This window comes from Melopsittacus undulatus, chromosome 4 (assembly GCF_012275295.1).
Source record: "Melopsittacus undulatus isolate bMelUnd1 chromosome 4, bMelUnd1.mat.Z, whole genome shotgun sequence".
NCBI classification, from domain to species: Eukaryota; Metazoa; Chordata; class Aves; order Psittaciformes; family Psittaculidae; genus Melopsittacus; species Melopsittacus undulatus.
The window spans coordinates 83,192,966-83,219,068 of NC_047530.1; the positions used below are offsets into that span (position 1 = coordinate 83,192,966).

Consider the following 26,103-nt stretch of genomic DNA (forward strand, 5'->3'; position numbering starts at 1 on the left):
GCCACGAGGATGATCAGGGGACTGGAGCACCTCCCATATGGAGACAGGCTGAGAAAGTTGGGGCTGTTCAGCCTGGAGAAAAGAAGACTGCGTGGAGACCTCATAGCAGCCTTCCAGTATCTGAAGGGCAGCTATAGGGATGCTGGGGAGGGACTCTTCATTAGGGACTGTAGTGATAGGACAAGGGGTAATGGGTGAAAACTTCAAGAAGGGAAGTTTATATTGGATATAAGGAAGAATTTCTTTACTGTAAGGGTGGTGAGGCACTGGAATGGGTTGCCCAGGGAGGTTGTCAATGCTCCATCCCTGACAGTGTTCAAGGCAGGCTGCAGAGAGCCTTGGGTGATATGGTTTAGTGTGAGGTGTCCCTGCCCATGGCAGGGGGGTTGGAACTGGATGATCTTAAGGTCCTTTCCAACTCTTAACTATTCTATGCTTCTATAGGGCTTTCTACAGCACTGGAGACTGTACAAGTCAAAGTCAATTACATAAACTTCATCTATATGGATAGAGCTGCCAGTGTTAAACTGCATTACAGTACATCAACAGTGAAATTCCCATAGTTTTCAATAGATGCTGTATACCTTAAGGTCAACACTATGCAACTCTTCAATGGAGCCAAGTCATGTCTGTTTTGTCCAGGGGTAAAAACAGAGAGGCAAACAAGAGATGTCATCTTTATTCTGAGCCCTCATACAGTCAGGGGTACATATGGAGTAGAAAACCTGTCCTGCCTAATCTCCCCCCAGATCTCTGTGCCTGATGTTTGGATTTGCCTTCACACCTTGAAGGTGAGAATATCCATGGGAATTCGGTGTCACCTTTGCTTATCCATTCCTCTACCACAAAGCACGAGAATGGGGGAGGGTAATTTAACAAGGATTCAATTTACAAGGAAATAGGCTAATTTTTATTTTCAGACCTATAAAAAAAAGTCCTCATTTTAAGCACATTCACCCTTTGTTGAGCTTATTTCACGCACCATAACAATACCAAAACCATTATATCATGCATGATGAGTCCAACAGAAAAGCAAGCCAGCCTATAGAATGGCAAACCGACGTAGCAACTGAAGCTGGAGGGAAATATTTTTTCAACACAGGAAGCTTTTCAAGGTTTTGAAAAATCTCCCATCATATCACGATGTAACCAAGGCTTTCAAAACCTTACAGATATTCACTGAAGCAGAGACCTGAACTTGAATTGCACCCCAAAAGAACATGCTACCCAATATTCAGTCGGGCTTCCTCTCCTCCTCCATTCCCAACTATTTAAATATCTCTACAAGGTGGAAAAGCACTAAGAGATGAGAACAGGAGACAGCCAAGCCCAGAGTTAAAATCCTCTGCCAGTATATGAAACCCCTGGGAAGGGTCATGAGTTTCACACAGCCCTGATCACTCTCATGCGGCCCATTTGCCTCAGCTCAGTAAACCAAAAACTGTTTCTGGCCAGGGACCCCTTTCCCACCTACAGTTCCTCAGTGAGCTCTGGACCCCCTCTCACCACCCTTCAAAAAAAACCCAAATCACCACCACTACCAAAATGCACCACACACACACCCCGCAAACAAACTAAATTCTGGTAGGCTGAAAAAGTTAAATCAGAAATTTCTTGACCCTATTACTAACAATAGCACAAGGATTTCAGGTACAGGAAAGGAAACAGGGTCCAGAACATTCCTGTCCTGTCTCTGCTTCAGGATAAAAATTATCCCTCAACAATTCATCTAAAATGCCCACAGGGAAGCAAAATAAATGAGGCTGTAGTGCAGAGTCAGAAGTTACTGGGACAGACTGGAGAAAATGGGTTAATTCTCTTTTAAGGAGGAAGGTTACAGGATGACCCAGTTGGAGGTTTCTGGATGATGGAATGATAAATAAATGCCTGGACCAACTCCTTCTAGTCCTATGGCACGAAAGAACAAGGATACATAGGGCAAATCTCAAGAAATATGAGGGTTAGAAACAACTGTTTCTCATTTGTGATTAAAGTATTGCTCTATACTGTGAGCAATAGGGTGAAATTATTATTACAAGTGCATCATACAAATTAAAATCCTTCACTTATTTCCAAATTATTCAATTCAATCCAATCCAAATTATTGAGCAATCCCTATTTTTTATGAACGCCTGCATAATTTATAGTTTTATGAAGAGCCTATATGGAGTAACATCAAATTTCTTCCAGAACAAATCACGGTATGTTTAATTCACCATAAGACTTACAGCGTTCAGTAACTAAATACTAATAGTATGTAGCTTTTCCACTGCACTTTCTAACCACAAATCTCAGCTTTTCAGGCAGACCAAATGAGATAATATCACCACTGAATTTTAGACACCTAATATGCCTATATTTGGACTTTCATCTCTTCTAATGTAGACTTCAGACAGGTAGAAAAAAACACTAGAAAAGAAGAAAATCCTTTGGCATTGGTTGTATAGGGAGCCATTCCCCCTCTTTATTATTATCTCCTTTTTTACTGAGGAGAATAGTGAGGTACAGAGAGGGGAAGAAATTCAGCCCAGATCCCACAGAAAGTCACTTGAAGACCCAAGAACAGAAATGAAGTTTTCTGTTAGTCCACTGTGTTAGAGCTTCATAGTGATAAAAGTTAGCAACTGAAAACATTATAGAAACTCTGCCTCTAGTTGCTAGAAATTCACCCAAGGAGGCAAATTTAGCCCCAAGTCAGCTATGATCTCAACATCAATTTTACATGCAGTGTCTTTAGAGAACTATCCAGCATATTGTTTTGAAAGAAAATTAAAAAAATGAAAGGATGTAAAGAGTCTCAGTTGCTCTAATCAATAGGTACCATCTCCTGCCTCCCACTGAGCTCACAGACATGGGATGCAATAATCAAACATGTCATTAAGTTTGCTAATTACAGTTATTAAATGTTAAAACAAACAGCTGATAATTTCTAATTGTTTTTCAAGGTGGGTTTTCATAGGCTTTGCTCTGATTTGGAGAAGCAAGCAGATGGTCTAGTTATTAGAGCTCTGGAAAAAGGAGTCAGAAAAACACATGCTCTTCAGGGCACAGAGTACACAGAGAACAAATATTTAGACATACATGTCTTGCATTCCTCCTTCAAAAATCCTTTGTTGATGGCCTTGCCTGCCAGTGGCTAGCTTGCTGGCTCTTCCCATCTCCTTTTCTTCTAGCCTATACAGAAACCATTGCTAAATTCAGTGCTTTTTCCCAGAAATAGGATTATATTATTTTATTTGAACTACAGACCAGTCAGTCTCATCTCCAAGCCTGGCAAAACCTTGGAGCAGATTCTCCTGGAAGGCATACTAAGGCACATGAAAAACAAGGTGCTTGGTGACAGCCAGCGTGGCTTCACTAAAGGGAAATCCTGCCTGACCAATTTGGTGGCCTATGATGGGGCTACAAAGATGATGGACAGGGATGGAGCAGTTGATGTCACCTACCTGGACTTGTGTAAAGTGTTTGACACTGTCCCACACAACATCCTTGTCTCTAAATTGGAGAAACATCAGTTTGATAGGTGAACCACTCGGTGGATGGCTACACACAAAGAGTTGTGGTCAATGGCTCAATGTCCAGCTGGACACCAGTAACAAGTGGTGTCCCACAGGGATCACTGTTGGGACCGGTCTTGTTCAATGTTGGTGACATGGACAGTGGGTTTGAGTGTGCCCTCAGCAAGTATGCCAGTGACACCAAGCTGTGTGGTTCGGTTGATACGCTGGAGGGAAGGAATGCCATCCAGAGGGACCTTGACATGCTTGTGAGGTGGGCTGATGCCAACCTCATGAAGTTTAACCATGACAAGTGCAAGGTCCTACACCCGGGTCAGAGCAATCCCAGGCACAGCTACAGGTTGGGCAGAGAAAAGATTCAGAGCAGCCCTGTGGAGAAGGACTTAGGGGTGTTGGTTGGTGAGAAACTGAACATGAGCCAGCTCCAGTGTGCACTCGCAGTCCAGAGAGTCAACCGTATCCTGGGCTGCTCAAAAGGAGCATGACCAGCAGGTCCAAGGAGGTGATCCTGCCCCTCTACTCTGCTCTTGTGAGACCTCACTTGGAGCATTGTGTGCAGTTCTGGTGTCCTCAGCATAAAAAGGACATGGAAATGCTGGAACAAGTCCAGAGGAGGGCCACGAGGATGATCAGGGGACTGGAGCACCTCCTGTATGAAGACAGGCTGAGAAAGTTGGGGCTGTTCAGCCTGGAGAAGAGAAGGCTGCGTGGAGACCTCATAGCAGCCTTCCAGTATCTGAAGGGCAGCTATAGGGATGCTGGGGAGGGACTCTTCATTAGGGACTGTAGTGATAGGACAAGGGGTAATGGGTTAAAACTTCAAGAAGGGAAGTTTAGATTGGATATAAGGAAGAAATTCTTTACTGTTAGGGTGGTGAGGTACTGGAATGGGTTGCCCAGGGAGGTTGTCAATGCTCCATCCCTGGCAGTGTTCAAGACCATGTTGGATGAAGCCTTGGGTGATATGGTTTAGTGTGAGGTGTCCCTGCCCATGTCAGGGGGGTTGGAATTTTATGATCTTAAGGTCCTTTCCAACCCTAACAATTCTATGATTCTACAATTTTCCTTCCAGTATTCATATGGGGGTACTGCAGTGATGGCACAAGGCATTGTGATGCATACTGCACTAAAAGAAAACATTAAAGAAACCCTCAGAAAACCTGCATGGAAGGGGGGACCAGTGACCTTCTGATGACCACTTTTCTGTTCAAGCCTGTAATGAAGAGGAAAGAGACTCTAGCCACAAGATCACTGACCTGGAAGGGACAGGGATCTGATGCCTGAACTGGCATCTTAATCATTCCAGTGGTGGGCCCAAATATTTCTGCCAATGATGGCTTCAACTGTCCACAAGTAAATTAAGATATTGGCCAACCCAGAGTAGTATTAATGTGAACTCTGTGTACAGGTCTTCCGAATTTCAAATTCTGAGGTACATCCATCCCTGATAATAAGCAAAAAGGTGAAATTCCAGCTTTGTGTAATCCTGTTTAGGACAGGAAATTATGAGTTTCCTTTAAAGCATACTTCTTGTATACAATAATGATTTTATTGAGCTCTGTTTTCAAGCAGTATCTCTCCAGCTCTATCAGCCATTCTTCCATGATAGTTACATGTATCTACATTTAAGGGATTAAAGCCCTCTGCTTCCTGCTGCACGCTATAAGCATAAATTCACACGGACTAACCGCAGACACAGGCAAATATCCACCCATGTAAAGGCTCTCAAATACCTTGTCTAAGGTCCTGCAACACATCAGCAGTGGAGACAGGAGTAGTACACAGTGTCTCTGGCCTCCATTCAGATTGTCTACTGCAGTTCAAATGAATACACTGCTTCATGTGACCCCTGCAGATCATAAGCTGATCAATCTTGATGTTGCAGACTCTGCTGAGACCATAAGTGAATTTACAGAGGAACTGAAATACTTCTCAAAAGGTATTTCAGTCCAAAATACAGTGAAAAAATGAATGATAATGAGGAGAAGTAGGAGACAGAATGAGCTCAGATGATGTCAGGCGCCTCAATAAATTGATAAACAATATGCTCTGGATTTCTAAATCTAATTGACAGACTTCCTAGGAAAGCAAAGTATCAAGGAATTGGTATCCAGAGTCTTAAATTATCTTCCTTTCCCTGCCACAGCTGAAGTGTGAGAGTCCGCTTGCTACCAGACCTCTTGTGAACAGACCTCTATACTAAAAATCCTCCAGCTGCAAGAGGGCACAATATGTTGCAAGGGTCATATATAAGATACCTTCAAATTCAACTGGTTTCAAAGCAGGTGATTCCAGTGCAACAATGATGGAAATTTAAGCTCCCACAAGTCCACCTGCAAATTACAGAGTTGCAATGTGGGCACCAAGGCCTGATCCTTCAGTGTGTAGCTCTTTGCAGCATCCCAAAGTCATTTGCTTTAGTCAAATCTGAATGGCCAGCATTTGCAGTGTTACACTTCTGACTCCAAAACCAAGGCTGTATGTTCCCATTGGAAGATCCCTTGGCAGAGCAGATCAGAGATTGTAGAGGGGATGCTCAACATAGGTACTAAGGATCCCATTTCCCACCAGGTAGATTTGTTCTGCAATCACCCAGAGCCACTGCACGGATTTGCAGAGACAACTTGTTGTGGCTTGCAATACATCTTCACGGATTTATCCAAGTATTTTGGGGTACGTCTTTAATTTTAAATGTTTACTTGCCGCTGCCCTAGCAAAGCAAAACCAAGGACAAGTGAAACTCATTAAAATGAAGGGAGAGCTTATTTGTGTGGAAAGCAAAACTTCCAGACAAGAGTCCACAGGTGCCTGTTTTTTCCTCTGGAAGAAGTCAGTTTGATGTGAAATACCAAGGAAGCACCAATACCCTCCTCTTTAATGCTGACCCCTACACACACCTATGCAAACCTCACTCCCTTTTGCCGCATCTGCAATTTAGATTTTATCTCACCTCCTCCACTGCAGAAGTACAGGAATAGCTGTATGTATTTATAAAACAACAGACAGAACAAAATAAACCCCAAATCTTCTAAAACAAAACACCCCACTTTATGCCTTTTTGCTCCTTGTCATGGTTTAACCCCAGCTGGCAACTAACTACCATGCAGCACTTGCTCACTCTGCAACCAGGACACCCCTGGTGAAGGGAAGGTATCAAAACAGCACATGGAAATGCCAGTCATGCTGCTAATGGCAGCACTGACAAGCATTCCAAACTCATACCACCAGGCATAATGTTAGAAGCTGTACAGAATAAGGAGAAAAAAAAGATAGGCCATATTCACCCTGATCACATATTATTTGTCTTCCTCATTTGGGATAAACACAGAGAAAATGGCAACATCAGAGTTACTGATGCTCATCAGCCAAGTGAAATATGTGATAAACTGACTTAATATGACTGGCTGTTCAGGTTTGCCACATTCCCAGCAGGTAAGTCAAGTAGACTTACAGCTGAGCTAAGTAGAGCTTGACAGCTACAGCCAAGTAGAGGATGGTGAGGCACTGGAACAGGTTGTCCAAATAAGTGGTAAATGCCTCATCTCTGGCAGTATTTAAGGCCAGACTGGACAGAGCCTCGGGCCACATGGTGTAATGTGAGGTTTCCTTTCCCACGGCAGGGGTGTTGGAAGCCAGATGATCTAAAGGTCCTTTCCAACTCAAACCATTCTATAATTCTATCATCCTTCAAATTAATGAAAGTTCAAAGGAGAGTTCAAGCTCTTGAACATACATAATTGCTATTAGAAAGTCTTTTCCCCCTCTGGTTTTAAGAATAAATTCAGCTGACTGAAAACACTGACAGATGGAAATGTCTCTGAAATTGCACATTCCATCAAAGTATTTCCATTTCAAATACCCTGTATTTCCCCCCTCCCCTCCCAAAAAAGGATTAAAAGACCTCAACCATTGCTTATAATGAGGATGTCCAGTTGTGAACTTCTGTGCTTTTTGTCACTTAAAACAGATTCCTTAGAAAAAAAAGTAAGCTTAAGAACCAAAGTGCTTTCACAGAAATGAAAATCTTTCAGAGGTGATGAGTTTCATTAGTGGGACAAAAGAGTACACCTTACTGCACAATGACCAAAATGGTTGATTTTATCAGATTAATCTATCTCAGATGCTAGAGTCACCTACCTGGGTCATTGTCTTCACTTATAAGCTCCTGATTTCTATATATGGACAACTCTCTACTGTCTGCATAAATAAATACAAGACTTTAGCTGAGATACATATGGATCTCACTGTGTCTTTAAGGAGGAGAAAACCCTGTCAGCTGGAACAGGACAGGATGTATGCAGACCTTCTTGCTTCACAGGCACAATTCCTTCCTCTTATTGTTATCTTGGAAGTCACTATCATTAATTGAGAAGCTATACCTATGTGACAGGATGTAGGGATCCATCAACCAGGAGGTGGTCAGAGTGCAGTGTGCTTGGATGACTCACAATCAATGACTTGTGATCCCACAAGTTTCGTGGAGTTTTTCTGGACAGAAATTTTGATTGGGTTGATTCTTTTTCCCCAGTTTTGTTAGGCACTGGAACCATTCTGCCTTTCCACAAGGCAGCACACGTTGCATTACTACTCACACATGCTAATTAAGGAAACACATAAAGGAGAAATATCCCTGCTCTAAGGAGATATTGGTGGATTTTGGCAAACTGCTGTGTCCAAGCACCAGGACAGTAAGTGCTGGCAGTGACTAGACATTCTCCACTGAAATTGTTTAATTTAGTCCATGGCTACAGTAGAACGTATGGAAAGAAACACAGCATCTGATTCTGCACATTACAGTAAATTATATCAGAAATCCCAGGAAACATTTTGATTTCTGCTTTAGCTTTAGAGTCCCAGTGAGGATATCTAAACACCCCTATAGGTAAAGGCTCTTCTCTGGCCTCAAAAATAGAACACTCAAGTAAAACAAAAGGAAAAAATCAAACAATTAGGAAAAAAAAAAAAAAAGACAAACCCAGCAGGCCCAGATGCCACCAAAAGACCTGGAAAATTCACAGTCTAAACTAAACTTTCTAATTTTCTTCTTCAAAGAAAAAACTGAATCAATGCAGCAGCAAATTTTAGATGAAAGCATGATGGCTCAAAACCACTAGGAAAATTCAATAGTCAAGAAATGCTGTGTTTTTCTAATAGCCTACTTCCTCTTTTTGGGATTTCCATTGATTTCAAACTGCATTGGGGAATAGTATAGAATGAAAGACATTTTTCTCTAACAAAATATAGAAGAATTGTTGATGCTTCATTTCAAATTTTCATTCCAGAAGAAAAGGAGAATGGAAACTTTCAATTTAAATCAAAACTTTCTGTGCGAATACAAAATGTTTACCTCATTCAAAAATTAAGTATTTTGATTAGTTCTATTCCCAACCCAATACAAATTTCAGTATCTACAAATCAGTGTTTAAGACTCCCTGCAACCTGGATCTGAACTCTTCCAGTGCCCAGAGGGTCCTGGGGTTTCATTTCAATCCCTTCATTGAAGAGTGAAGGACATCCATCACAAAAAAAGTATAAAAAATGCCCCTGCACATGTGGTCCCATGCACCTGTGGCAGTAAGTGACCTGTGACCTTTGGGAAGGTCATTGTCTCCTCCTCTGAGAATTCCTCTTTGATTCATCCTGCTGTCCTAAATGCAATGAAATCTAATTGCAAAGTTGTTCTTTCTTCTGATCTACTTACACTGAAATTCCTCCTCTAAAAGACCTTTGGGGAAATGTCTTTTTCCCCTTCAGGTTCTCAACCAGGCTCAGACGTCGCTGTGACCCAGCTCACGAGGCTGCTCCTGAGACATAGGAGGTTGGGGACAGTGGGCTTTTGAAGGATGGAGATGGCCAGACTGTTACCACATCCACTTCTTTGCCCCATGCCTTTTTTTGGCTGAAGTCCACAGAAAAACTTCCCACTTTGCTGAATGTGTGTTGGGAGCTCCCTCGCTGCAGCAGCTCACTGGCTTATTACATCCTTAACCTTTTGCTGTAGATTCCTCCGTGCTCAACCACTCTCTTAAGAACCAGGCCAGCCTCCTCTTTTGTACTCCTGTCTCAGCAAAGAGCAGACACTATCTGGGTGACAGGCAGAAGTGCAGGAGCCCACGTGCTGCTACTCATCTGAGCACACCAGGGATCAGGAATTACTGGGAAGGATCCTGGGAAACTCTTCTGGGTGGAACATGGGGACAGGGGAAATGCTTTCAGTGAGACCCACTGCATTAGTCAACTAACAAGCTTTTCATAGCCTAACTGAATGAAAAGGTCCATGCATGTGAAAGGACCAAGGGACCATCCTCTCTCTCTCCTGAGAGTCTCATATACTTTCTCCCATATTGCACAGATCAACAGGAGATCTTTATAAAAATAATCAAGCAGCTGAACAGCATCCCAAGTTAAACCACTCTTCTAAAACAGCATCTGTATTTCCTAGGAAAGACTATAAGCCCAGCTTCCAAAATATTTCATCACCTCTCACTGAAAAAAAACCCACCTAAAATAATCTACAACCTGTTTTATTTCCTCTATTCTGCACTCATCTCCTTCTCAGAATACAAAAAAGCAGCCTCTGGACTGTAGCTCACTACCTAATGGTTCCCAAAGCCATTCCATTGCAGGAAACAACACAGTGAACCACCCAGACAAAGCCAAGATTTTATTAGGATTTAGGCAACAAGCAGGTGGCCAAAACCAACCCCCTGCCAACTCTCTGCTTAATCTGACTCCACAGGGTCAGCAATGGAAGCAATCAGATGGCAATGGCCAGAATGCACCGTGCACCCAACTGCTCAGGCCATCTCTCTGCCTAGGAGTGCTGGAATGGGATTTTCAGGTGCTGTTTAAGACACATACACATGAACTTTGCTTGGGTTCAGTCTAGCTTGTACATGAGATCACTGGAAGAAATGAAGAACCAGTTCCAGGAAAAAATCTCAACATTATCCATTCCTCAACTCTCCTGCAGCGCAGCAATGCGGATGCAGAGCCCTGCGCCTGCTGCTTGCTTGCCAGCTGAGCCAGCCAAGGGGAAGCGCCAGGCACAGAGCCCCAGACGGTATTTAGGCTGGATGAATCCATGCCCAGCTAGTTAGAGCTGTATTTCAACTCTGAAATTAAGTGCACTTCTGAAAGCTTGAGTGCTCCTCTGAGATCACACAGCTCTGCAGGCAGGTCCTGTTGTGCCTGCTCTGGAGCAGGCAGCAGACAGTGTCACTTCCCTGCCTGTTCTGCCCTGCTCTTCTACAGGGTCCAGGTGAGGAGCATCCACAACACTAAAATACAACACATGGTATAGTCCCTGCTTGAAGAAACTTGTTTGTTCTCTGCAGCTTTCCTCTTGAATCGTGGACTAAAAAACAAGCTGGTGAGCCACAACAAACAAGAAAAGAAACAAACTATACAACAGAGATGTTCAGCTGAGATTTTGTGCATGCTAATAAATTCTGCTGGTGTAAGGAGAACCCCCTTTGACAACATTACTGTACTGTTATAATTAAAACTAATTGTCGTATTAAACTCTTCAGAGAACTCAATGAAACTTCCCCTTTCTTCAAGGGAGCCTGATTATAAACATAATATGCTCCCACAGCCTGTGCTAGCTACAGAACAGGGTTTTTTATCTTGCAAAGTCCAGCTGTTTGACTTTCCTATTTTGGCAAAAAAAAATTCTCTTCTGGGCTCAAAGCACACTATAGGAAGTTATTCTATTTTAATTAAAAAGAAGCTAGCCATCAGCTGAAGTGCTCAAATCCCTCTCTTAGTCTGCTTTACTACATGCCACGGGAAGACTGGGCAGTACTTAAAACTCTGGGCTGGAGGGTGATGCTGGGGCTATTGCAGTAAGACACTAGCAGCTCAGAACACTTTTTCTGCAAAGGCTCCTGACAATTGCTGACTGTAGTTGTTGCAACAGCAAAGAGCAGGTGCAAATCCTAGGATCTCTAGCTAGCTAGCTATGTCAATAACAGGCACATTTTGAGCAGTTACAAGGCTGGACGCTGGTGAGTCTACATAGAGCGAGCTGTTCCTTGCTCATGGTGTGAAACTCCAGGGGATCATGCTGGTGTTTCCTGTTTAATGCCACCTCCCCCCCACCCCTCACCCTCACTCTCCTACCCCTTGCCACAAGAGAAGCTTGGTCCAGGACAGCATCTAATGAGCTGATGATTTGGTGTGAGACCCTCTGGCTCAGAGCTGAATGCAGGCACCACCAGTGAAAGGGGGTGTGTAAACAATCCAGACAGGTTGTCATTAAATATTCCATGAATTACCAAATGATCCTGCAGTCATTTCTATGAGAAGAGCCAAGAACCGAGTTTCAGCACAGTCTCTTTGTTGCAAACTACTCTGCAGGTACACTGTATTGAATACATTCCCATCTTTGGAGCAGTGAAAGCCAAAAACCATATAAAACATTTCAGGGCATTCAGAATGAAACATCAGTGTGAGATAAAGTAGTCCTGCATGCAAGTACAGTTGGGATAGTCTTGGGTTTTCACACTAGGCTTTTGGTCTCATAAACTTCTGTCAAAGGCCTGGATCTTCATATCATGAGTCAGATAGGGTTTATAGAGCCACAAATAGTTTGCTCAAGTCACTGCAGTATTCATGATCCCTGGACCATTTAACTGTTGCTACATGGGAAGACATCACACACCAACCATTAGTGAAGGCAGAAGCTTTTCCTGCCAGGCAAGACATCTTCATGGCTCAGGAGGGTGGCAAGCCTCATCCTCACAAGCCCGGCTCCAGCTCTTAGAAATAAGAGTCCAAGCACCTAACAGCCTCACTGCTACTCCCCTATGCAGTCAGCATTGCTGAGATGAAGGAAACAAAAAGCAAAGACTGCGAACAAGAAGGGCAGCTATTACTGATTCAGATTTTGTCATTGCAACAGGGAAGATCACCAAAAGCAGCCTTAATGGTTTGCAATCATCAGAAACACTGGCCCTGTGTGTCTGTGGTTTCATAATACCCCAGTTTTATGCTGCCCTGGTTTTATAATACCCTGGTTTTATGCTGTCAATTTGAGTGACTTCATTGAAGATTAGGATCACTTCAGACTTTCTCTTCCCCCTCTCCCTGACAAGTTGTAATTTACACCAGAAACAATATCATCCAAACCATTCTCAAAGACATTTCCATATTGTCTAGTCCTCATCCACCCCCAGGTCCTTGAGAATTGTCTCCTAAATGAAGGCTGTAAATCCTTGTACGGGATGGCAGGAGATATTTGAGCATCTGAGTTATTATGTAAATGCAACTGAATGGTACTTTTAACTGCAAGTTGATTGGGACTGCAAACGAAACACCAGTGATTTACAGGTCTGAGCACTTCCTACAAACAGGAATTCTTGATATTCACTGACCTTGAGCCCAAAGCAGGATCCCTGAACTGTTCTGAAAGCTGAGGCAGCACAGATCTGAGCTGGAGCTAAGAAGCTGCATTTCATCCCACCCATGCTGCCTATTTACCTGTTTCTCAGAATCTGAAGAAAATCAACATGGGCTAGTTTTCAACATTGTGAGTCTTACTGGATAGCCCTGTTCCAACAGCCCTTTTCTTAGCAGAAAGCTAATTTAAGTATACCAGGTCCAAACACAAAACTGTTCCCTTGTGACTCTGGAGCACCGTAAGAACCAGGACATGGCAGATGGTGCTCATGTTAGGTTGCAGGGATCCAGCAAAGATGTGCTCACCTGACACGAAGGCCACTTTCTCCTTCAGTATAGGAAGAACATCAGCAGCTTTTAAACCATCATTTCGAAAAGAACCTACAAAACAAGAAAACAGGAAAGCCACATTAGGTGAGAGCATATTCTTGTTCCCAGCTTCATGGACACTCCATGTTTCTCAAAATCAGGCTGGAGGAAGTCTATAAATCACATAAAAGCACCAAGAATCAGACTCCAATGTCCAATGCACAAGTAGTATTAGCATAAATATTGATGTTTGTAGGAAGAAAATACAGAGAATCAGCTCATCACTTTATCTTTCAGAAGTTCTGAAAGGTTAATAAATTTCCCACCAACTAATCAGGTTTAGCCCCACTGCCTGTTTCACAGACCATACTATCAACCCTGGGAGATACCCAGCCTGCAGGCTCAGCCAAGAGCCTTCTCCCTTCACTGTTTTGAACACAGTCCAGGCAAAATTGCTGTGAATGTTACAGCACATGCATACCCATTTAGCATCAGCCCTTGAGGCAGATTTGCACAGGGGCTGGCTTAACAAAGGCTTTTCCCCTTCCTTTCCTCTTTACACAGCACAGCTGAAAATTGAAGGGCTCAAGGTGGGGATCACACTCAAAGGAAGGACATGCTTACAAGCCAAAGTCTCCTCTGGGTAAGGGGTGTTTTGAAGCCACAGCACGCCCTTGTGTAATAGATGCCATTTAATTACATGTTAAATATACCTGCACAGGCCATTTGCCTTCCCTGCAGTGCACATTATTTCATGTCTCCTGAAAGTTCACCAAAGAAATCCCAGACTTTTACTCTCCTGGAAGCCTTAGGAAAAGAACTGTCAGTGGTTTCAGGCACCAGCAGCATCTTTGTGCTTTGCAAAAGACCAGCGGTAACGGATCACTCCTCAACAAGCCAGATGCTGTTATTCCACCTGCACTATTACAAAACAAAAGGTGGATTTGAAGAACACCTTTGAATTGCTCTAAAAAATAACTCATCCATCACTGGGTAGTGAATACCCATCATGACAAGTGATATTCAATATGGTCTTAAATCTATTCCACCTTATCAAAGAGTCAAACATATTTGAAACCCCTTGTTTTCACTTTCTACCTTTCACAGGAAGGCAGTAACCACCATTCCTCAAGGATGGTACCAGGGGCAAAAGAGTCTGCTCACTACACAGCTTTCTTGACTGGCTAGAAACATGGCAATGTTGTTCTGGCCACCATGTCTTTCTTGCTGAACACAGCAGATGACACCTGATCAACTGGGTCTGAAAATGGGAATGGAAATAAAAGCCCTCCCTATATATTGTCATATATTTCTTGCCTCATGCAGCCTTTAAAGGTATAGTGTTTTGATCACTGGAGAGGAACTTTTCACAAGGGCATGTAGTAATAGGACAAGGGAGAACAGCTTTATACTGAAAAAGGGTAGATTAATATAGACATTAGGAAGGAATTCTTTACTATTAAGGTTGTGAGATTCTGGATGTCCCATCCCTGGAATTGTTCAAGCCAGGCTGGAGAGGGCTTTGAGCAACCTGGTCTAGTGGAAGGTGTCTCTGCCTATGGCAGCAGGGTTGGAACTTTAAAGTCCCTTCCAATCCAAACCATTCTATGATTCTATGATGCATGCACACATATGGAGCAGATGAGATGAAGACCATAACAGCCATTTTCACCTGCAGCTGAACCTGTGTCACCTCTGCAACACTCAGCTCCAGAAGATGAGCAAACTCATCAGCTAGGCCTACACTCATTAAAATCAGCATAGAAAGAAGTGAGGTAATTCAGTTCAAGGCCAAGACCAACGTTACTACAATTTGAACAGGCATTGGAGCACAGTCCTGAGAGATCCCTAAAGACTGCTTTGTGTCAGTAAAGTGTTTGAGGACCAGGGAAACTAGTCCTGCTTGCTGAACTCCTTCTGTGTTAAAGTAACCAGGACTTCTGGCACTCTGTATAAAATATATGAGACTTTGCTATTAACCTATCCTCTTAACAAGAATAATGTCTCAGATCCCAGGCTGTGGCTAGCTTTCACATCAAACAGAGGAATTGTTCAGCTGTAGGCAACACTTGGAATTTAAGAAGCTTTGTATATAAGCATCTCATCCAACCATGAAGCAAACAAGAACAGCCAGCGTGGTAGACACATCATGATGGCTCCAAGACACTGAAGTGGATACTGGGCCAAATTTCTCCAGCTGCAAGATCAGCAGTGTCAGTGCAAGCTGAGTTTTGGCCAATATTTGTTAAATTTGTCAGGGGAACAGCAAAGTTGATTCTTAGGCACTTAACTATGCAGCAGACACTGTGCAACTGAAGTCTAGTCAACAAAACCAAAAGAATTAGTGGTTTTGGTATATGTATATGTAAACCACACAATAAGGACTTCTTAGCAAGAAGCACTATACTGAGGGCTGAAAGACAGTTTCAGATGCTCTCCCACAAGAGAGAACTGCATCTCACCAAGGTATATGAATGGAGACCAGGAGAAAAATGTATGACTTTTTTTAAAGAGGGTCACCTCCTGAGCTGCAGCAGGACAGGATGCAGGCAAAGGGCTCACACAGGAGAGGCAAGGGAAGATACAAATGGAAGCAGTGCTGCCAGCAAGTTTTTTTGCCTTCCTCAGTACCCCCCAGGACAGGCCAAACCAGACACACTGCAAAATGACAAACAAAACAGAAAGCTGAGAGGCCACCCTAGGGCCAGGAAATCAACAAAAATTGACAAGATACAAAACTTCCCTCAAGATGAGGGAGGAAACTCCTGAAGGTAGGTCAGTGCTTAAAGCAACACCCTTGCCCTGGGTGATGTATTTGCTCATGCAAGTAGCAGCTTATGACCAAGAGCTGAGGCCATGACCACTGCTTTCAGAGGTCACTTCAGCTTCTGATAAAATCTTCATGCCAGCAGCTACATCTCAGAGCATGCTCTCAGGTTTTCCAGCAAGACCTCAGGGAAGGGATGCATAAATGGAAAAGCACTGGCTTTAATGAGGGCTCCAAAAGCAACATCAAATCTGTCTCCAGGAGGGCCCAGAGCAGCAATGATGCATTCCCCAGTTCACAAGTTATTACAAGCATACCCCAATAATGCTAATTTTCATCCTATTCCCCAGCTCTTCCTAATACATTTGTTTTGATTGTTTGCGTGCTGGACCCAAAGCCATGTCTGCATAGCACCATGTAATTTTTGCTGCAGAGCCCCGGTTATACAACTACCTAGCCAGTTTGTTACTAATGATGACAAAGGCTGTGCTTTGTATCCTGCCCTACACCTCCCTCTTACTCCTGTAAGACACGAGTCCTTCTGCAGCAGGAGTACACAGAAAAGGTGGACGAATGAAGGGTAGGATGGACACTGAGCCATGCTGTCCACTGTTCATGCACTTGTTTTCTGCCTCACCATCATCATAAGCATGGGACTACCCAACAGTGCCCCTCTTGCCCTTCTACCTGCAAGTCTCACCACTGTCTTCAAAGAAGCTTGAGCATTGTAATTGCTGATATAGTTCCATGTCCCAGTTACCCTGCAGCCCCTCACACCTTTATCATGCTCTGGTTTAATGTGCTATCCACCTACCAGGATGCTATGACTATCCACAAACTTTTATTACTCCAATGACACAAGAAAAACACACCATACCTGCTGGAGCAGTTGACAGAATAACATACTCCTGTTAACCTGGAAGCACTGAAATATTAAAACAGTGGATCTTCAGCATGGCTGAGTCACGTTTCAGGGCAGAGCAGTGTCACACACACAGCCTGTCTCCCAGCGGGGATTCCCTGCATGGCAAAAGCAACTCACAGTTTTAGGTGAGATGCTATAATGAGAAGCCAGCTGGGTGAAAAGGGAAGCTTAAGGCATGTGTCCATGTTGAATGCAGCAAACCTGGAGCTGAGAAAATTCCTTTTTCCCCACACAAATGCCCCAGGTAGCCTAGGGAGCTAACTGCTGCTGATGTGGAGGTCAGCAGCTCAAGGGGCTTCCCAAGCAGGTTACAGATCTGCAAACAGCAAACAGCTCCAGGGAACTGTAAAGATTAATAAAATAAGCAAGAGTTTTGGAAAGAATATCAGCCTACAGAGTTTGAACTGAAAGCCAAACTCTAACTATTGGAGCGAAACAGAAATTATCCCTGGAGAGAGTCCTGTGGGCTTTAGGATTTCTTTCACTAAGCAGAGAGCAGGGCCTCTGTTGGAGACACTGTCTTAGGCTAGATGAACCAATGGTCTGCTCCAGAATGGGTTTTCCTAGAAAATCTTCAGTTCTAACACGAAAAATGCAGCTCTTGGCTTCAAATAAAGATCAGCTGCTGGAAATATGGAAATACTTTCTATACTTAAAAAAGTATGCGTAGGCAAGAAGAAGGCCTCCTGTCAGAGCACTGCATGGGGCTTAATCACTTGGCTCCTGATGCCTTCAGCAGGATTTGTTCATCCCAAGTCCCATGCAATGTTTCAGGAAAGGCAGCCCACATTCTCTTAGCCCTCAGAACAGCTTTGACTATTTAAAAACTTCAGCATGAAGTCTCTTTAACCAAACAAAACTGAACTCCTTGGGCTAAACCCACCCTCAAGGAACTGTACGGGAGTCCAGGAGGCAACAGTAGCATTAATCTGGTCCATATTCTTCCTTCCTCCCTCAGTAAAGGCCTCTCTTGTATTCCTCTGCCTCCCCCATTATCGGAGCAGTTATATTCTAGGTTTATCGTAGCCTTCTTGGCTTCCTACCTCTTCGTTTTCCTCTCAAATTCTCAGTGGATTTTATTTGTGTTTGCAGTGAAAGCCAAGCGCATCTTGGCTTTCTACAACACACAAACAGAAGGGATGCCTGATGCGAGCAAAGAAAAGCAGAACAAAGAAAACTTTGTTATTCTTATTGTAGCCTTTGCAAACTGAGTCACAGAAAGATTGACTTGTCCAGTGTCAGACAGAAAGTTTGTGCAGAGCTGGACCCTCATTTCCCCAATGCTTTCCCAATGCTTTTCACATACAACCATCCCTTTGTCTTCCGGCAGAATATAATCCTCTGTTTTCTTCTCTTCACACTTCTTGCTTCCTCCGCCTGCCCTTCTCTCTCCATTATTATTTCTTTGTGCATTTCTGCCTCAAATATTTACTTTGTGTGTGTGCTAAACCCTCTTTAACCCCTTCCTCCCTCGCCTGCACACTACTGTCCGTCCCTGCAGGGCTGTGAGATTTCCTAGATAGATTTCTCTGATTATCTACAAGCAATGGAGAGGGGCTTAGCCAAGGGCTGCTGGGGCCTTTGCCGCTGGGATTTTGCTGGCTGAGGCTCATTGATTCAGAGGCAAAAAGGCCACAGCATGGCATGAGCATTTGGTAGAAAAGAAGCAACACGTGTTCCGGACTAGTATTTTAGCACCATCTGGCAGAGATAAACGGGGCTGGACACTCTGCATCTGCTGATCACTCCTCTGCGGACAACAGCGTGATCCTGATACAAAGAAAGATGACTTTAATGCCCTGAGCCTCCCAGGAGCCTGTAAGGCTCTCCTGTCACACTTCCCCGCTGAAAGCGACAGAAGAGCCAGTTTTGACTTCAAAGACGAAGGAAGGAAGGATTGCATTGAACTGAATCTAAAGGCAGCACCTGCCAGAAAAAATAGAAAATTAATCTGTAATCTTCATTACCAGCTATTACTGAAGATTAACCTGGAGCTATATGCCTAACTAACAAAGATTATTATTCTTCTTAATGTGAATTACAGACCCATGCCATGGCCTCAAAAGTTGCAAGAAACATGGACACTGAATAGATGGTCTGCACAGCACCACATGCCTAGCATTTTATCCCAGCTGAGACAAAAGTTATATTCATTACATTGCTGCATTTAATCTAAAATGAAAGGATGAATGTTGTTGTTGTTGTATTATATGTGTAATATATTATATGTATTATATTATATTATATTATATGTGTACTACTTAGGATCAGTCCAGGACTAATATTATTTTCTCTGTGTTTCTTTATTCTGTCCTTCCTTTTGTTCATTATAGACCACTACTGCTTGCTGCAACATCTTTCTGGCCACAGCTATTGGGTGGCAATACTACAAGCTACCTCCACTTCCAAGTTTTGCCAGTGCTTGTCAGAGGTCCAACCGCTTTTCAACTGCCTTCCACATGGGCAGATCAGTCCCTCTGATTTCCCACTGCTTGAATCCCTGCACAGCCCACTTCCCTCCCCTGCCTGTAACACAGAAAGGCAGGGCTGGGTTTTGGGGGAGCTTGCTAATTGCTGAGATTGTTATTCCTTCCACGAGGTACTTGGCAGCATCGAGCCTCCCACCACAGCCTTTGAATGTCCACACATTTAAACAGTAGTCTCAGCTTGAAAGCATGCCAAAAAAATAGGCAAGGCTTCAACAAAGATACAGCCGCTCGCAGCAAGCATGAGAATTCGTTAGCCCCTGTGCACATGTGGCCTCGAATAAGCTGTGTTCAGCATCTGAAGCCTAAAACGCTGCATCCTGTGCATCCCACCTAAGCCAGCAGCCAGGCTTTGCCTTTTCATACATGCCATAAAACCATTCAAAGCGTCAGAAGGATACCAACTTAATGCACAACCTGCAGCAAAGGCTCTGCCTCATCTCCATCCATGGGGAATTTTATTTGTTCCATTTTAAACATACATTAATAGAGATGCTAAGAGAATGCAACAACTGTGAGTCAATCTTTTATGCATTTGCTTTCTATTTCCATCAGGACTTTGGAATCAGGCTGAGATCTTTCAGTTCTTACCCTTAGAAAAATAATTAGACATTATAGGTAGCCCTGTGGATAGAACATCTGATTTCCAGTCAAACGACTTGGCTCTATTTGTGGTTCAGCTCCTAAATTGCCTTGTGATCCTGAACAAGCTGTTTTAACTATGCTAGATCTTGGTTTTCTTCTCTAGAGAATGAAAATAATGACTGCCCACATTCGTAAAGCACAGTCAGCTCCACAGACCTCAAAAGCACCTTACATACATGAATTAATTTTGTCTCAAAAAGCCTTTCTGAGGCAGGGAACTGTTGCAGCTTGCTTTTATAGATAGGCAAAAACGAGGCGTCGACAGTAGGAAAAACTTGCTCTGGTGATCACAGAATTTTTTGGGAAGGAAAGGGAGATGATAAAAGAATTGGAAAATTAGGTCATCTGAGGCAAAATCTGGTGTTTTATTTCTTAAGTGTGCAAGGCATAGATATGCTGCCCCGGAGGGAGATGAGTGTATTCAGCACCTGGAGCTTTTAGTCATTAAGTGTCTTGTAGATTGCACTACACATAAGTGACAGTCCAGATGCAAGTCTTTTATGGTATTAATAAAGAGCTACAGGCCATGTTCTAAGTACAGCCATGGTCTCTATCCAAGCCCAGTGTGCAAGAATATTTTCTATTAATTTCAGTCCCCTCCTAATTATAGTTGGATTCCTTATGGAAACACTCCTCAGAAGCTTGTAAACCTGTAAAATGTTTAGACCTGTAAATAGGTTCCTGTAAGAAGGACGCAAGTCCTTAGTCAGGCTCTAGAGGTTGGGTACCCAGGGTCTCATCCTCTAGTAAATTCTGTAGGTTAGAATAATTTCCTTTAACTGGCATTGGTTTAGTCAACAGGCTTTTTCCACAGAGCTGCACCAGGGCATCTGCCTGCACCTGTCATGTATCAGTGACGTGCTTAGGGTTTCCCATGTGTCTCTCAAAAAGCCTCCCTTCTGGACCCTGGAGGTCCCCAGCATCCAGGAACTTCTCCAGGACAAAGAAATAAAATAAAATATCTAATTATGTACAACATTCAGGAGGCACTTTGCTGAAACGCCAGCCTTACAAAGGAACCATATGCCAGTGCCTCAAGTGTGCTTTGCAAACATCTGCCTCTCAGGGGGATTTCATGCCAGACAGTAAGAAAGCAACTTTAATTAGAGGCCAATTGAGATCCTAGTCCCAAGGCCTGTGACTTCACTAAAAAAGAAAAATAATAAAAAGTAAAAAAATAAAAAATCCCAAACAAACAAAGCAATAGCATTTCCCCCTGTGTTTAAAAACAATCCGTACGTTTTCTCTTTAATGCAGAGTTCTCTTTTTCATGTTTCTGACAGGGTTGAACATGCCTCAGCCAAGCAGACACACAGGCTGACAAAGTGCCCACTGCTGAGAAAAATCTCTGCACAGGAAGGATGGTTGTGTCTAGTATGTCAGAGTGAGTTTTAAATTAGCAATTTTTGATTGGGGTTCATTCAATATTCAGAAACTACAGCCTCACTATTAATTAGGCTTATATTTCCATGTCTCACCTCCCCTCAAATCCCATCTGATCAGATTCATTTCTTCCTTTGCTCATTCCCTTTGGTCTCTCTGCTAGGACTGACGATTTAAGCTTGCAACTACTGTGTTATCCTGTGAAGCTAATTTAAAACAATTAACATAGTGAAACCCCAAACCTGCAAGTCAAAGGGGGTTTTCCTTTCCTAAGCACAAATTATCCACATAGGGATAAAGCAAGGTCCATGTCCTACGCTTTTGAAATAAGGCAGGCAAGTAGAAACCAGCCCTGCAGAGGGGTACGAAGTCTTGCTGAGATCACAGAAGCTGTGTCCACCACTGAGTGTGATGACACAGCTCATCCAAACTAGGCAGTCACAGGTCTCTGGGTGATGCACCTCCAGACAAAACTAGCAATACCAAGGTAGCAAGAATGGCAGAAGAAAGCATGCTAGTTAACATCAGGTGCAGCACATCCCTGCAGGGGTGCAGGAAAGGCTCATGGCCTACACTGTGATGCTGAGCTGCTCTGACAGCAGATCCCCACAGGAGAGCAGGACCTCCTTTCGCACCCTGCTCTTCTGTCCTTATTTCAGTTTCTCAGGATCTACTCCTTTGCAAACCAATCTAAAAACAACCTCAGCACACCAACAGGGACTGTGCTTAACCCACTTGCAGCTGACTTCAGATTGTCCAGACCTCTCTAACAAAGCACCGACCTGGAAAGCAGCAGCAGTAGCTCCTCCAAGGGTCTCACAAGGAAATGCTCTGTGTGTAACAGTGGTTGATTTAACTTCCACAACAACATCCTAAATCTAAACAAAACCCGGGCAAATATTTTACATACATCAGTGGGAGGGGGGAGACAAGACACTCATAGGACTAAATAATTTATCTGCTTCTCGTACAGATGCTGGCATTCTTGACACACATTAAACATTAACGAAAATCATTTTATGGATGACTGAATCATGCCAGTCAATGCGTAATCTCCTGCCTCTCCACCTGCCACTTTCACCCTCATCGGGGTCCTATTGCGGAGCGCAGCCACTTGTAACTCTGCCTCTGAAAGAGGCTGGACTCCCCAGATGCCAAAGAGCAGAGCAAAAGCACTGAGGGGGCTGAACAGACCCTAACAAACACACAGATGAGAACCGACCCCACCAAGTCCTAACCCTGCTGCTGTTAAATGTTAAATTAACAAAACCTGCTGTTTTGTTAATTAGCTAACATGAGATGCTGCGAATCATTTTGGAAAGCAAATTACGTCCCTGATTTCTAAAAGCTTCCTAGCCACATTTGCTATTTTTTCCTTCTCTCAATGTATAAATGCCAATTAAATTGCCTCTGTTTAATCCAATGTTAGTCTACATGTATTTTCAGCTGCTCCCTAATTCCAGTACAACCCCTATGCCCAAATCTTTTCAGCGTGCTAGTATAAATGTTTATAGCCCTAAGACTTACTGCTTTAAGAAGCTTGACATTTTTGTGGTAAAAACCCTGCAATATTATTGCAATGTTGAATAGAAAAGGATCACCAGTGGGCTGAAAATGCAGCTTTCCTTTAGTTTGTTCCAGCTAAGGACACATATAAAGAGATAACTAGGATTAAAGCCTCACTATCTGGAGCTCTTCCTGGACAAGCAGTCCTTAAATTTGCTGAAATGACGCTCACCAGAAGGCAGTTACACAAAGTCATTGGGCAGCCTTCAAAGACAAAGGATACACATTTAATTTCATTTTGCATATCCCTTTAGACTGAGACTGGACACCAGACTTCCCAGAAATATGTTCTTCAAACCAAACATACTTTTCCTTATGGAAGGGGCTAAAATAGGTCTAACAAGATTACCACCTAAACTCAGTGAATTGGCTTCTTTTTTACTAAGGGGGAGGTCAAAGCTGCACAAGTCACTGGCTACAGGTTAATGAGATCTGACTGATCTCCAGAGGGTGCAAGCTGCTGCTCTATAGATCCCTGACAGCTGGAGTGAAATGACAATTCAGCTCATCCTTAAAACACAGAGATGTAGTTTGGGGCCCCTCCTTCCAGCCTGCTGCCAGGTTGCAAATGCAGAAGCCACAGACCTGACCTTTTCTCCTTATTTTTTACTTTCAACAAAGGTGGCAGAAGTACAATATATTGGTGATATTTTTTTTAATTTTGCAGCTTGCATTATAAAACCCTTTTCCGATCACATCTTCCCTTCTTCTGAAGGGATTTTACTGATTGGTGGTTTCCCTCATTTCAGTTTCACCGACAGCACCCTCTGCAAAAACCAGCATAAGGGAACTGTCACATGCAAAGAGCCAGTAATAGTACAAAAGTTCATTAGAAAGGTCTCTGAAAGATAATGAAATTACACCTTGATCATAGGTGCCCTATTGCAGCCTGTTGTGCCTTATCAGGATGCTGCCACAGGCAGCTGCAGAGCCTCATTTTAATACAATACTGAGAAGCAGACCCTAATCTAAACCAAGCTAAGTAGACAAAAAAAAAACATTTATTAGCTCTGTAAATTAGAGATGAGGGGAAAAAATAGCTTCCCCTTTCTTCCACATCTTCTACTGCAGATAAGATTTCACTCTTCTGGCTGCAATAGTTGTAATAATCCATTTTTATCTTTTCCCCAGTCGTGAATCCATCCTGCACACACATCTCATACAAGTCATCCCAGTTCTCCAACACAAACATGTAACCACATGCACCTTCTCGTATTCTGGTTCTAGCTTTGACGACGAAAGGACAAAAACGTGTCCATGTTTCCAGCCTACAACGCAGCCCAGGGCTTCCATGACCTTTTCCTGAAAAGTCCAGCTCTGCTGCTGGAATGACTTGTCCATTATGTTAGTTGTTCAATAACTCTTAGGCATTACCATGCTAATACATCTTTGAATAAATGACAAGTCACAGTCAGAAGTCGATGAACCATTACGAGCAATGAGAAAACAAAAATGGCAAATCAACTGTACAAAGGAAAAGAAAGAAATGCAGTGATATTTTTCTGCCTGCTTCCAAAGCAAAGGCAGAATGAAAGGCAGGCTGGAAAGAACAGATTCATCACACTTTGGCTCCATTATTATAATAATTAATTTATATTAGCAGGTGCACATTAAGAAGATCTGTTTCCACCCCTCTGCCACTACCAGCTGGTGTAACATGCATGTGTCAGTCATCAGAAATAGTAGTTGTGCTGATGCCCCTCACCATCCATCTTCTGTCTGCATCCAGCCCTGCCTCCAGTCTGTTTTGTTATGGGGTCCAGTCAGCATCAGTGGTACAGGATTGCATAAACACACAGAATCATAGAATTGTTAAGGTTGGAAAGGACCTTAAGATAATGAAGTTCCAACCCCCCTGCCATGGGCAGGGACACCTCACACTAAACCATGCCACCCAAGTCTTCATCCAACCTGGCCTTGAGCACTGCCAGGCATGGAGCATTCACAACCTGCCTGGGCAACCCATTCCAGTGCCTCACCACCCTTACAGTAAAGAATTTCTTCCTTATATCCAATCTAAACTTCCCCTGCTTAAGTTTCAACCCGTTATCCCTTGTCCTGTCACTACAGTCCCTAATGAACAGTCCCTCACCAGCAACCCTGTAGCCCCCCTTCAAATACTGGAAGGCTGCTATGAGGTCTCCATGCAGCCTTCTCTTCTCCAGGATGAACAGCCCCAACTTTCTCAGCCTGTCTTTACACGGGAGGCACTCCAGTTCCCTGATCATCCTCGTGGCCCTCCTCTGGACTTGTTCCAACAGTTTCATGTTCTTTTTATGTTGAGGACACCAGAACTGCACACAATACTCCAAGTGAGGTCTCACAAGAGCAGAGTAGAGGGGCAGGATCACCTCCTTTGACCTGCTGGTCACGCTTCTCTTGATGCAGCCCAGAATAAGGTTGGCTTTCTGAGCTGTAAGAGCACACTGGTAAGAAAGCACCCTGTGGAAGTACAGTTACCCTCTCTACCACTTTCCTGGGAAGCCCTATCAAATGTTCCAATATCAATTTATAGCAGGGTGTACATTAACTCCAGAAAGTCAAGATACATGACACTGACTACTAATGCAGGATAAAGCAATAATGACATGCTTGTGAATAAAAAATGCATGCTGAAATACTATGGAAAGAAGGTTACCATGCAGGAGAGGTACAAAATTAAATTTTCCAAGTGGTATATTGGCTTAAATGATACAAACAGCCTTTTCATTGCCATGAGATGCTTCTTTGGAAATGTTCTGTGAACTTACACACAGGGAGAAAAACAAAGAGATAAATACTCTCTTCTTCCCCTGCACTGAAGAGCTACAGTACAGAGCACACTGCCTGCTATAAGACTACTGACAATTAAGGATGTGTCACCCTGAGCAGCATCTCTCTGCACGCATTTAATCTGCCCATTACCATCATCCTCAGCCAATGCAACACAACCATGCACAGAAATTCTACGTTTTGGGAATAAATATCCATTGAAGCCAAAATGGCAAGTCAGCTGAGCACATAAATTGCCCGGATTCTACCCAAGGACAAGAATAATTGTCTTTGCAAATCCACTTTAAAACCTTCACTAAAGAATACTTTCTGAAGAGGTTAAGCCCTGAT

At 43.3% G+C, this 26,103-nt stretch overlaps 1 protein-coding gene across 1 annotated transcript in view; it reads right to left on the reverse strand.

The window, feature by feature from the left end:
- The window catches only part of KALRN (kalirin RhoGEF kinase), a 513,548-nt gene that overhangs the window by 335,998 nt on the left and 151,447 nt on the right, over window positions 1-26,103 (reverse strand). The window contains exon 2 of the mRNA XM_031053208.2: window positions 13,227-13,301. Coding sequence (XP_030909068.2) covers window positions 13,227-13,301 — 75 coding nt within the window. The remainder of the gene's footprint in view (window positions 1-13,226; window positions 13,302-26,103) is intronic.